General features: G+C 37.4%; 1 protein-coding gene across 1 annotated transcript; it reads left to right on the top strand.

Moving 5' to 3' along the window:
* The first annotated feature begins 5668 nt into the window (after window positions 1-5668).
* LOC134752020 (large ribosomal subunit protein mL43) lies at window positions 5669-14176 on the top strand. The gene is made up of 4 exons (XM_063687580.1): window positions 5669-5861; window positions 10741-10847; window positions 11852-12080; window positions 13045-14176. Exons 1-4 carry the CDS (start codon window positions 5725-5727, stop codon window positions 13127-13129), a joined length of 558 nt encoding a protein of 185 aa, XP_063543650.1. The 5' UTR covers window positions 5669-5724; the 3' UTR covers window positions 13130-14176.
* The last annotated feature ends 83 nt before the right edge of the window (window positions 14177-14259 follow it).

Here is a 14259-nt window from a genome sequence, read left to right as displayed (position 1 = left end):
GCTTCGCGCGCTCTTACATACAAATATTAAAATCGTTAATATATGTATGCCTATAACATTTGAGGAGATCCCGGGATTCCTCATGAACCCATCATCAGAACTGGGTTTTGACAAAAACGGGACCAACTAGGGACTATGTACATTCAAATAAAATAATTTTTTGGCAAAAATTTCATTTTTGGTACAAACTTTTATCGCTGACTGTCATTTTTTTGACAGGCAACTAATACTCATCGAGACAATTCTAAAAACCCAAATAACGATTAGGTTTTGTTGTTTTACCACAGAGTTCCTATGGCCACCTCCTGTCTCCATCATCAGATCAGCTCGATGGTACCATAATATTGCATTGTCACACGATTTACATATGGATGCAAATTTTCAGCTTCAACGGACACCGGGAAGTGGGTCAAATTTAACTTGCAAGATTTGACCCTTACAAACATAGTTACATACATACTTACATAGGTACATTGCAAGTTAAATAAAAGCTTTTAAATAGTTATTTACGATACAAGTGCGGAAGAGAGGAAACTCGAAACGAGTGGCGATAAATTAAAACACGACCGTAGGGAGTGTTTAAAATCGACACGAGTTGCGAATTACTTATTCGCACGTGTATCGTACAACGTTTTACAGTACATATGGCCCTTTAAACTTTCGACATATGCACGAAAAGTGCTCTTTACGCACTAGTGCGAGAAAGTAGCACCATATGTACTGTAATAGTTATTTGTTATACAAGGGTGCAAAGTTGTATTTTACCCGCGAGTGTGGAATTGAAACACGAGCAAGCGAAAGGATTCTATAGTTGAACCACGAGCGAAGCGAGTGGTTCTAAAATAGAATCCTGAGCGTAGCAAGTGTTTCAACACACAAGAAGTAAAATACATTTGCACCCGTGTGTAACACAAAACTTTTCACCTCACTATAGCGAGGAAAGTGCAACATCCACAGGCGTTAGATCATCTTCATCACTGAAATCACTAATTTTTTTACGATATTATAACAAAAAAAACTGGAAATTCTGTATTTTTACGTGAGAAGTTTTTAAGTAAAAATTTTGTTGACAATGTTGACATTTCTGACGTATGAAATGTCAATGATGCGTTTTGAAATTGCATCGACTCAACTTGTGCATTCAGAATTATATTTAACATCATTATTAAAAAACAAACGTTTCTTATGGAACTTTAAGGTTTATGACATACAATCATTAAATAAAGCTAAATTTGGTATTTTTTTATTAGATTCTCAAACCATTTGTTTAATGATAATTAATATCAAACGAATCATTATTATGAGCGTTTTACGTTTTGTTATCTGTCAAGCTACTTAAACACGCTCCATCCAAGGTCAAATTACTTTCCCCACTAGTGGATAAAATGCGTTTTTCCCCGCTTGTTTTAAAGGATAAAAGACAACTTTCCGAGCTAGTGAGGGGAAATAGTTATTTGTTATACAAGGGTGCAAAGTTGTATTTTACCCGCGAGTGTGGAATTGAAACACGAGCAAGCGAAAGGATTCTATAGTTGAACCACGAGCGAAGCGAGTGGTTCTAAAATAGAATCCTGAGCGTAGCAAGTGTTTCAACACACAAGAAGTAAAATACATTTGCACCCGTGTGTAACACAAAACTTTTCACCTCACTATAGCGAGGAAAGTGCAACATCCACAGGCGTTAGATCATCTTCATCACTGAAATCACTAATTTTTTTACGATATTATAACAAAAAAAACTGGAAATTCTGTATTTTTACGTGAGAAGTTTTTAAGTAAAAATTTTGTTGACAATGTTGACATTTCTGACGTATGAAATGTCAATGATGCGTTTTGAAATTGCATCGACTCAACTTGTGCATTCAGAATTATATTTAACATCATTATTAAAAAACAAACGTTTCTTATGGAACTTTAAGGTTTATGACATACAATCATTAAATAAAGCTAAATTTGGTATTTTTTTATTAGATTCTCAAACCATTTGTTTAATGATAATTAATATCAAACGAATCATTATTATGAGCGTTTTACGTTTTGTTATCTGTCAAGCTACTTAAACACGCTCCATCCAAGGTCAAATTACTTTCCCCACTAGTGGATAAAATGCGTTTTTCCCCGCTTGTTTTAAAGGATAAAAGACAACTTTCCGAGCTAGTGAGGGGAAAAATCATTTGCGATACATACATTACATACATAATAAAAATACGGTCGAATTGATAACCTCCTCCTTTTTTGAAGTCGGTTTAAAAGTGATAGAGAGATGTTACCGTTTCGTTCGCTACGGTGCAAACAACAACCGGATTGCACAAACTCGGATTACACGCATTTAGGACCAAAATTCAAGATTACTTACGAAACATAAGCGATCGGGTTTTGCCTTCCGCAGCCGATCCAACACGTACTTCCCAAAATTGAGGTGCGCCGGCACCAACAACTCTCCTTCACCGTGTACGAGCATGTTGCTAGGGTAACTTTTATTATAATACTAAACATACACGCACTTCGCTTAAGTTGTATGGCGTTTGGCCTTGAAACTAAATTCGTTGTTAAGACATTGGCAATTATCTAAACCAGCGGTCGGCAACAGGGGGCCCGCGGGCTAGCCTCCCTGGCTTTATATATATTGTAGCCGGCTAACTAGAGCGGTAGAAAATGAAAACTAGGTTCTTATAGTAAAACAATATAATAGTAAAAACATAATAAACTAATTCTGTCAGTACACGAGTCAAAACCAATAAAATATCGTCACTGGCTTTTACGTTTTCGTATTCCAATCTTCGTCGAGCCGAACGATGAATTCCGGCAGCGGGTACAACTGCGGGCTACGCGGGCTCACCAGGCGCAAGCAGATAAAAACTTCAGGAGCGAATATCCAGAAAAATAAGTAGCTTCTATCATGCGTCTTCAGTTTTAAACCAATAGAAAGGGCTGCAACAATCGTGCGTTCTTAGTTTCCGGGTTGAAACCTAACCCAAGCCTCATTCATTTACAAGAACCAGTGACGTACAAATAAGACTTAGATTAGGTTTAATTTAAACATAAACTTAATACATTATATACAATTATACTAATATTACCTGCATTAGACGCAGCCCTCGTATTACTATCGTATTAGTACTTTTAACACAAATCATAAACATGCGAGTCACATTAAATAAATATAAGTAATCAGAGTTGTGGTTTATTTGCAACAAAATTCCAAGAGAAAATTTATGAGAAAAAACAATTTTACAACCGGCCAGTGCGCGCGATGGCTGCACTATGCAGGTTTGCCATGTTACAATGAAATATTGACAAACGACAATGTCTGATAAAGTCACAAATATTAACAAAGTGGGGCCCGCTTCTACTTCGTTAACTACTATTACTATGTGGCCCTTGGCTACTAAAAGGTTGCTGACGCCTGATCTAAACGATGTTATCAGTTATAGCTCCTAGTAAAGATACGTGTACAAAACATGAAATGGACTAGAAGACTAGTTTTTATTAATCTTATACCTTTAAACGAGCATTCATAAATAAACATATATATTTATATATACACATATATATATATATATATATATATATATATATATATATATATATATATATATATATATATATATATATGTGTATATATAAATATATATATATATTTATGTGTATATATATGTCTTCTAGTCTATTTCATGTTTTGTACGTACCCTAAAAGGTTGCTGACCCCTAATCTAAACGATGATTATCAATTGTAGCTAGGGCTGCCATCCGTCCGGCAAAAGCAAAAAAGGAAGGAAGGAATGGAAAAATTCGCATGCTTCTGCAAACAGTAAATGTAGATAAGATAAGGGGAGGTAATGACACAACGGTAATTAACAAAACAAAATGATACGCAGATAATGCGTTTATCAATTTTCGCTCGACTCCATAAGCAAAGCTCTAAATTTTATTTGAATATTTTATGAGTCACATGGACCTAGCCGCCACTTACATTCTCTGCTTTTTTTTTACATACAATCGAAATAACGCAGCGCTCTCATTTTAAAACGAGACTTTGAAATAACATTAAATTAAAAATTTTAGGTCTGTGGAAATTGTATACGTAAGTATGGAACATTTAATTTTATTCAAGTATATAGGTACCCAAAGTCTGGCAAACACTTCTTGTCAGTCAGTAAGAACTAGGAAAACTGGACTCATCCCTTTCTTTTGGGTGCTAGTACTAGCGTAAGACAAAGACAGGATGAATCTCTCTGTCTACGTTTGAAATGAGACGGTCCTGGGCCAAGCCAAACTAGTATGACGTATATATAACACTTGCACCGCGTGTGCTATCAAAATCGTTGCAGACTTATCATGGTCTAACTCTATATTTGTATATCTATATATATGAACATTCAAGTTGGTAACATATAGTTTGTAGAAAAAGGCGGCAAATTTAAACAATGTAGGCGTGAAGGATTGTCCTCCCACAGAAAATTTAAAGTTCGCGCCTTTTTCTACTGACAAAGTGGGTTTGCCAGAGTATAGTTTGCAAGTCATTTCCGTCAGTAGACAAAAGGCGGCAAATTTAATAATGTAATCTAGCCGTGAAGAGTTTTCCTCCCATAGAAAATTTGAATTTCGCGCCTTTTTGTACTGACAAAGTGGGTTTGCCAAAATATACATATAAATTGTAATCTAAACTTGGCTTAATAAGTTCACATCAAATGTCAATAAAATCTATGAATCTAATAAGGGCCCTCCACAGTCGTGCGCGAATCGCGGCGCGAAGCCGCGAACGCGAGTGTGCCAGTGTGGAGTCTAGTTCGCTAATCAGCGAAATCGGCTGCACACTCGCGTTCGCGGCTTCGCGCCGCGTAGTCTGGAGCGGGCTGTACAGTAATACCCCGCTTTACGCGAGGGATACGTTCCGCAAAAAATCGCGTTCAGTGAAATTCGCGTATGCTCAGAGATAGCGGGGATTTCCGCAACCAAAGACAAGTAAAATGACTGCATATTTTTAAGTATACTCTGGCGGACCCACTTTGTGAGTAGAAAAAGGCGCAAAATTCTATTTTTTCTATGGGAGGTCAACTCTTCGCGCCTACATTATTTTAATTTGCTGCCTATGACGGAAATGGCTTGATAAACTATACAAACAAGCGAAACCGTGCATAACGGGGTCGCGTAAAGCGGGGTATTACTGTATAGCTAAGGCATGAGGGGAGGGGGAAAATTGCCGAACGGGATAGTCTTATGTGTCTTTCAGTAGGAGTACCAGAGAAAGTGCTATTATTGTTTGTCCTTGTCACAGTCTCACATTTTTTTTATTCACTACCGTAAATTTAGTATAGTTTATGGTGGGCAACAAATCTACCCGACCAATCATTTTGTCGCATTGCGTATATATTGTCCCTCACGGGCGCATGCGTATAGTACATCTATAGGATCCTACCATCTATAGTTGGTCAAACCAACTTGTCAGTCAGTAAGAACCAGAAAAATTATACTCATCCCTTTTTTTGAGTACTAGTACTAGTGTAAGACAAAGATAGTATGATTCTCTCTGTCTATGTTTGAAATGAAACAGTCCTTTGACAAACTATATGATCAAAGCGAATCAGAATTCTGAATGCGGTCAAAGCAAAAACAAAACGCGTTAAACGTCAATGTGCCATTCGATGGACATAACCATTAACCTCAAAATCATTAAATCGGGTATCACGATTACGTGAATAAATTCACTTGAATTCACTAAAAATGTCTAACAACAGCCTGTTTTTGAAGTCAGGCTTTGTGCGGGCGCCGCTGCAGAACGGCGTTGGCCGCTACGTATGCCAATTGCAGCGGATTGTGCTTAAATTCTGTAAAAGTCATGGAAGCAGTCGCGGTATGAGGTGAGGTTCTTATTTACAAAATAAAAATAGTATCCATTACTTCCGCTAAAAAGTGTTTATCGGTGGAGCGATTAGCTAGTTGGGTACGCCATCTAACTAGGAATAGATATATGATTTAGATTAGTATCGGCCATCGGGTATTCTTGCAAAATAGTATTTTACTGATTGACAAAAAAAAATTAAAATTTAAACTGTTTATTTTTCATAAAGAACAAAAATTACAATATTCTTAGCTCTAATCTTATATGTTTAATATTATATGGGCTAAGGGATATGGGGATGCAACCCCTGCTTACAACTCCAATATCTAACATATTTTGCCCGATTTGTTTTTTATTTTATTTCATCAGACACCAGCGTTCGTAACCATAAGCAGATTATATAATAAATAAATAAAAATTGTATGCCCGATTTGTTGACCATAATATTATCCCAGTGACTTTATAAAATAAAATAAATAAAAATAAAAATAGCCTTTATTTCTGAAGTTTTGTAACAATCTACTTAAATATACCTTATTTTTCTCTATAATTATATATATATTACTATTTACTATTTTCTAGTTCCCATCGACAACTTCAGCTTGTCCTCCGACATAGGCCTCCTCCAAGTCCTTCCAGGTATCCCGGTCTCTTGCTTTCCTGGTCCAGTCCACTCCGCCTATCCTTTTTAAGTCATCCGACCATCTACGAGTAGGCTTTCCTCTCTTCCTTTTGTGCCCCCTTGGGTACCACTCTATAAGGTCTCTTGTCCACTTTTCTAGCCCTTCTCTGATGATGTGACCGGTCCACCGCCACTTCTGTTGCTTGACCTTTTTAACTACTCTCCCACACTTTGATCTGGCTCTAATTATGGACAATTTCACTCTATCCTTGAGTTTAATGTTTAACACGCTTCTTTCCATGTTGTTTTGACATGTAGCGAGCCTTTTTTCTTGTTTTTTCGTAAGTGCCCAAGTTTGGCATCCATAGGTGAGTACAGGTACAATGCACATATTAAAAACTTTAAATTTCTGGCTTGTTGGTATTTCTTTCGCCTTCATAACCTCTTTTAATGACCAAAATTTCTTCCATGCATTTGATATTCGTTTTTCAATTTCCTTGTTAGACTGATCTGATGGTGATATTATTTGACCAAGGTATACATACTCAGTTACATATTCTATTGTATTTCCGTTTATATTGATTTGGTCTTTAGCTTTCCGGTTGTCAAACTGTCATCACGTCATTGTTAAAGCTCCAGTTAAAATAAATGATTAAAAGTGTTAAACCGCGCATCCGAAGATAAACCCGAATTAATCAACTTATTGAAGGTTCAAATAATTCGGCAGTCCGAACTATCGTGAAAAAGTGCAAGATAAATCGCGTAAAACACATCGCAAAGATAGGAAGAAGTGAGGTTATCTATAACCCGACCAAATCACGGAGAGACAAATTACCGTCTGCAACTAACTTCACTACGGAAAGTGACAGTCGGCTTGTCCGGTGTGACCAGTGAGCAGAAAAAAATAATCCTACTACAAACACGTTCCATTACACGAAAATGAATGCCTCCCTGCAAGTACTATTTGACAGCTTAAAAGTGGAAATGGAGAAACAAACAGAAAAAATACACGATTCTGTAACGAAGACCATGAGTGACAGAATGGACGAAAAAATTACATCGATCCTCGATGAAAACAAAATACTAAGGTCAAAAATAGAAACTGGAAGAAAAAATCGTGCTTTTAGAGAGGGAAAATAAAAAGAACAATATAATGTTATTTGGACTGGAGGAGAAAGAAAAAGATCAAAGCGACCTGATAGAAATAGTGAAAGAAAAAATCAAAAATGACCTGCAAATTACCTTAGAAAAATCTGAAATAAATAAACTGCACCGGATTGGTAAGAAAAAGGAAAAAGTGAGACCTGTTCTTATATCTTTTGTCAACGAATGGAAGAAAACTGAAATAATCAGAAATAAAAAACGTTTCCAAGATGTGTATGTAACAGAAGATTATCCCAAAGCAATATTGGATAAGAGGAAGGAACTTCAAGCAGAATTAGAGGAAGAGAGAAGGAAGGGAAACCATGTATTCTTAAAGTATGATAAAATAGTGATAAATAAATCAGAAAGAGCCCAGGAAAAAAGGAAAAGATTGCCATCTACATCACCCGGACACAGCAATCCAACAAGGAAAATGCCCTGTAATTCTTCCAACCCCAACAAGCCTAATGCCTTTGATGTAATGAGGAACAGGACAAATTCGCTGACTTCATCACCCGCACCGGAAAGTAGAGAATAGGCCAGGTCCATCGACAACTTGAAACATACACAACACAAAAGCAGAAACAAGAAAACAAAACTTCACCCCAACCCGGTTGGTCTCCGTGGGGTTAGCGACCACCACCTTCCAAAGTCACATAGAGAAACCCAAACAGAAAGCGATCAAAAACAAAAAGAAGATAATATTTACATTGCAACTTTTAACGTTAGAACACTTAAAACAGAAGAGTCATTATTGCAACTGGAACATGCTGTAGAGAAAATAAAATGCCATATCATCGGCTTAAGTGAAGTAAGAAGGTTAGGCGAAGAAATTCTAGACCGTAGCGAATATATTCTCTTTTATAAAGGTGAAACGAAAGGCATGTTTGGAGTTGGTTTCTTAGTAAAAAAGCAGCTATGCAAGGAAATTGAACAATTTATAGGTATCTCAGAAAGAATAGCTGTTTTAAACATAAACTTACCAGGATCTAGAAACAAATGGTCCATAATTCAAGCATATGCACCCACAGACATAGCTAGCAAAGAAGAGAAAAACTCCTTCTATACATTATTAAGAAGCACCATAGAAAATACCCACAAAAACATTATATTGATGGGAGATTTCAACAGCACACTGGGATCCGAGGAGACAAATAATAGTAGCGTTGGCAAATACACTACAGGAAAAAGAAATGATAATGGTACCAGATTAATAGAGTTTGCGATGGAAAAAAGATTATACATAACGAATACATTTTTCAAAAAAAGATTTAGCAAAAAATGGACATGGCTAATCTAATCTAATCTCTTTCATCTTTTACTGGGAGTAAAAGATGAAAGAGATTTTATATTAACTAATAACAAAAAAGCATTTTTTGACGTAGAACCACTAAACAATGTGAATTTTAATTCAGATCACCGACTGATTCGTGGAAGAATTACTACCAAAAATACCCAAAAATCAAGAAAGCATATAACTAAAAATAAGACTGTAATTCCACATCACATCCCAGAAGAGATGAAAAAACATATATCGGAGAAACTTTCACATGCAGACCAAATTACTAACATACAAGAAAAATATAATATCATAGAAAGAGAACTAATTGATTTAAATAAGCAGTTCAAAAACATATCTGAGAAAAGAGACAGAATGGGACCAGAAGCGAGAAACCTCATAATTCAAAGGCAACATCTGCTTATAGACAAGAAAACCAATAGAAAAGAAATAACATCTATCAGCAAGCAAATAAATGAAAGTATCAGAAAATACAGACATAAAACAAGGACAGATAGGATTCAAAATTGCATTGAAAAAACAGGAGGAGTAAAGAAAGCCATGAAAGAGATTAAAGAAGAAAAATCTTGGATCCCTTCGATTCAAGACAAAAATAAAAAACAGACATCCAAACGACTACATATAATGGACGTGGCCACTGAATTTTATAGAAACCTCTACAACGACGATGAAAGTCAGGAAAATGAAAATAAGGACTATGATTTCCAGAGTAACACCGATGAGGTTCCCGAATTCTTAAAAAGAGAAGTGGAGCTTGCTATTTTAAGTCAAAAAAACGATAAATCCCCTGGCGATGACAATATTACTAATGAGTTATTAAAGGCAGCCCTTAACAGTATTATTGATCCGCTCACTAACCTTTTTAATGAAATCTTAAAGAATGAAAAAATACCAACACAATGGACAAAAACTACAATCACACTCTTACATAAAAAGGGAGACAAAAGCGACATAAATAACTACAGACCTATAAGCTTAATGAGTAATATATATAAAGTGTTTTCGAAATTAATTTTAGGACGAGTTACAAAAGTTTTGGATGAGAACCAACCAAGAGAGCAAGCTGGATTCCGAAAAAACTTCTCCACAATAGACCACATCTCAGTCATCAAACAAATTGTTGAAAAATGTCATGAATACAGAAGACAATATTACGTGGCATTTGTAGATTATAATAAGGCGTTTGACTCACTTAAGCATAACAAGATATGGGAAGCACTTAAGGAACAAGGCGTCCCGGAAAAATACATTAGGATTATAAAAGAAATATACTCAAAAAGCACAGCAAAGATTAAATTAGAGAGAATAGGTGAAGAATTTAATATAGGAAAAGGAGTCAGACAGGGTGATCCTTTGTCGCCAAAGATATTTATAGCAGTCCTCGAAAGTGTGTTTAGACGGATGAACTGGGAGAGCTATGGTCTCAATATTAATGGAAGAAAACTTAACCATCTACGTTTTGCAGACGATCTGATTCTGTTAACAGATAATCCCAAAGAACTCCAGTACATGCTGGAAGAACTAGACACACAAAGCAAACTGGTCGGCCTGTCCATGAACATGTCAAAAACTAAATTAATGACAAATAACTCTAAAGACCAAATCCCAGTGACTTTACTGTGTAAAAAAACCGGCCAAGTGCGAGTCAGACTCGTGCACGAAGGGTTCCGTATCTATCACGATTCATGAGATACAGTCTGGTGACAGAGGGACAGGACAGATGGACGAACAGCGGAGTTAGTAATAAAAAGTCAATATCAAAAAGGGATTTTAATATATTCTGTAAATTATGATTTTCATTACATCACCTTTAAATATAGTTCATTGTTAAAGGGACTTCATTGAGCAAGATCTGGTGGAGTTTGCTCGGGAGAACCCCGGTGTGGTGGTGTACCTTAAACCACGGCGTCACCGCGCGCCCGTCGTAGTTGGAGAGTACTGTAAGTTAAAATATCCACCTGTCTTTTTATGGACTAATAGTATAATAGAATTTAACCCTTTTCCAGGCCGCACCAATATACACAGTTTTGTCAAAAAAATCAGTTTTATTGGCACATAAGGCTCTCGAGTTTTAAGAAAAAAATTATTATGGTTCTTTAATTTAAGTCACTCAAATAATTTACATTGTCACTATGCTAAGTTAGCTAAGTTACAAGTTTCACTTATTATTATTAAGAAAAACGGGACTATAATTAAGTTTTTTATCTCGAACGTTTCAAGGATGGTATTGTCCTCGTGGTCTCGGAGAAGACTGGCTAAAGTTGACATCGCGATTGGTATTATCCAAGTTTGTATAAGTTTGAGACCTCTGAAAGGACATAGGGTAGTGTTTGTCTATGAAAGTAATGGACAGAAGCTAGTTTCCTATAATTTATGAGACAAGTATAACCAGTGGGGGACAACTCCTCCTTTCGGGCTTTCTCGGCTTCGTACAGACGACATCGCGCGGCGGCCATAGGTTGGAGCGAGACAGCGATCGGACCTTTCGTTCCCACCTATGGCCGCCGCTTGCCGCTGCCGCCGCCGCGCGATGTCGTGGCCGGGCCTTTAGGGGCCAACTTGACGTCCCGTGCACGACCACGGTTAAGATAATGACTTGAATTTTGACAACCCTAAATAGTCAAAAGGGATAGTGCCATACATTCGTAAGGGACAGCATGATTCGTCCCTGAATCGCTGTCAAACTTCGGTTTTGTAGTGTCCTTTCTGTACGTTGGTACAGTATTTTAATATATTCTGTGGTTTATCACCATGGTTTATTATCACGCAGAACGGCCACGCACCGCCGCGCCCCGACTCGAATTACCTCGCCCCGCGAAAGCAGATTGACGGCCGTTTGCCGGCCGCTCGGTACTATTTTTAAGCAACTTACTCACACTGTGACGCATAACGCGTGTACAGACGTGCCATTCACACATAGAAACGCAAGTGATTTTACTTCCAGTAAACGGCGACCGTGTCTGGATGAACATGTGCAATAAGCAGCAAACAGAAATAACCAAATGGATGGAAGTACTCCGCACCCAACAGGGTGATGTGTCTAACACCCGTCTCCGGAAGTATCAGCACACAGACCATCCGTCCATACAGGGTGCCTGGACACCTTGGACGTTTAAAGTACCTGAACTTAATACTGCTACGCTACCGGATACAGAGTTCGGAAGGAATGACAGGTAATCTTTCTGATATCGACTGTTTTGATGTCTTTTCAATTTCCATCCATATAGTGTAATTTGCTAGTGGCGTAGCGAGGAGCGCCAAGTGGTTGTCCACAGGGCGATGTGTCTATCATCCGGCTCTGGAAGTATCAACACACAGACCATTCATACATTGACCTGACATTTTGCCATAGCTCGATCAAAGATATGTAAATCCGTATAAGATAGGTATATCCGTATAGTCTAAGAAAAAACTTGCCTGGGAAAATCAAGAAAAATTTATGCTCGAATTGATGGCACCATACCTTTGGCCTATCTATACTAGTGTAGATAGCTACACAGATTGATATTTAACAATTATAACACATATCAGTGAAACAACATGGGTCAGTCATATGGCGTTCTAAAAATAATTAAAAAAATAAAAACATTTATCCACATTACACATTATTTTTATTGTTTTTAATTTTAATCCTGTGTCGAAAGTTGGCAGTAAATTTACTGTGACTACAAAATTTACTATGACAATAACCCTCTATACATTGAAGCGCTGGTGGCCTAACGGTAAGGGCGTGCGACTTTTAATCCGGAGGTCGCGGGTTCAAACCCCGGCTCGTACCAATGAGGGTTTCGGAACTTATGTACGAGATATCATTTGATATTTACCAGTCGCTTTTCTGTGAAGGAAAACATCGTCAGGAAACCGGACTAATCCCGATAACGCCTAGTTTACCCTCTGGGTTGGAAGGTCAGATGGCAGTCGCTTTCGTAAAAACTAGTACCTACGCCAATTCTTGTGATTAGTTGCCAAGCGGACCCCAGATTCCCATGAGCCGTGGCAAAAAAATGCCGGGACAACGCGACGAAGATGATGATGAATAACCCTCTATACATTCTATTCTCTTTGGCTCAATTGAGGCGTTTATTTGCCGCCTACAGTTCAGACACACACCTAATATTCGCGTGCTTTTGTCCATAGACTGCCGCGTTCGGCGACGGAAGAGCTTCGGCTGCTGTTCGAGAAACAGAGGATGGACGAAAAACAACTCAAGACTGGAGAATAGATTACAAACAGTAGCTGGGCGTGGGCGAAGCGGGCCCCCGCTCACGGCCTCACACTCAAAGGGGCCTCGCGCAAGCCAACCCTTTTTATCATCTTGGGAATACACATCAAGAAAAGGGCTTCGAAGCGTGTATTATTTGAAATGTTTGTAATTTTTGGGTAGTTGTGTAAAAGTCTGTGACAACCCTATATGTGCCATTTTCAATCAAAAGGGTTATTGTCGGTTGTCAATAAGGCGCTATTTCCATACAGCTTGCAATTTGAAATCAACCTTATTGACAAGGGACAATGTGGTACCTTTTGTTTTGTTTGAAAATGTCATGTTCTTGTGCGGTGTCGGTTACTTTTTCGGATTGTATGGATCGTGTCTAATAGTGCAACAGTGACAACCCTAGTAAATGTACTGTGCTGCATTCCTCTAGGGCCGCGCCTATGTTTAACTAAGTTTAACTTGTAACTTAATGGAGTTGATCGAAGTTTTTTACAGATGGCGCATAGGCTTAACGCGTCAATCCTATATGTTTTATTTTATTTTATAATATGACCTGGATCTATGTCCTTTAAGCCAAATTTCATAAAACAAAACTAGACAGGCAAAACTTATGCTGGTGCTATCTATAAATAACCTTTTGACACACCATGTACAGATCTGATGTAGTGCATAATTGTTTTCCATCGTGTTTTCTCGGAAACGTTCGTATTTGTCATGCTACCTCAGTCAACCTCAGTACTGTTTGTACCGAGACTGAGTGAAATAGCAAGACACGTTCGTACAGTCAAAGGCAAAAATATCGATCCAGACAAATGACTCAAAAATATGTGAACATGACTTCATTGTCTAAGGTGTAAGAGCGTACACATATTTTTGAAACTTTGGGAATGTATATATATTTATGCCCTTTTACGTTTCCGTGAAAATACGATGGAAAATAATTATTCATTAGCATCTGTAATAGAAATATTGATAAAGAACCGAGGAACAATCTTGTTAAAATAATTATAATTAGTTTTAGAATTTAGATTGTACAAATATATGTTTATAAAATTACGCTCGTGTTTTATTTTACTTTGTTCTTGAGAAAATGAAACAAACATTTTAGTAACAAAATATATTATTTCGAAGTTGACAAA

The sequence above is a fragment of the Cydia strobilella genome, chromosome 24, assembly GCF_947568885.1.
Source record: "Cydia strobilella chromosome 24, ilCydStro3.1, whole genome shotgun sequence".
NCBI lineage: Eukaryota > Metazoa > Arthropoda > Insecta > Lepidoptera > Tortricidae > Cydia > Cydia strobilella.
The sequence above is the reverse complement of the archived record's forward strand: the minus strand, read 5'-3'. Positions and strand labels throughout refer to the sequence as shown.

Coding starts and splice junctions, on each gene's coding strand:
- LOC134752020 (XM_063687580.1), top strand. CDS start 5,725: ATGTCTAACAACAGCCTGTTTTTGAAGTCAGGCTTTGTGCGGGCGCCG. Junction 5,862..10,740: donor GGAAGCAGTCGCGGTATGAG/GTGAGGTTCTTA, acceptor TCATTGTTAAAG/GGACTTCATTGAGCAAGATC. Junction 12,081..13,044: donor GAGTTCGGAAGGAATGACAG/GTAATCTTTCTG, acceptor TTTTGTCCATAG/ACTGCCGCGTTCGGCGACGG.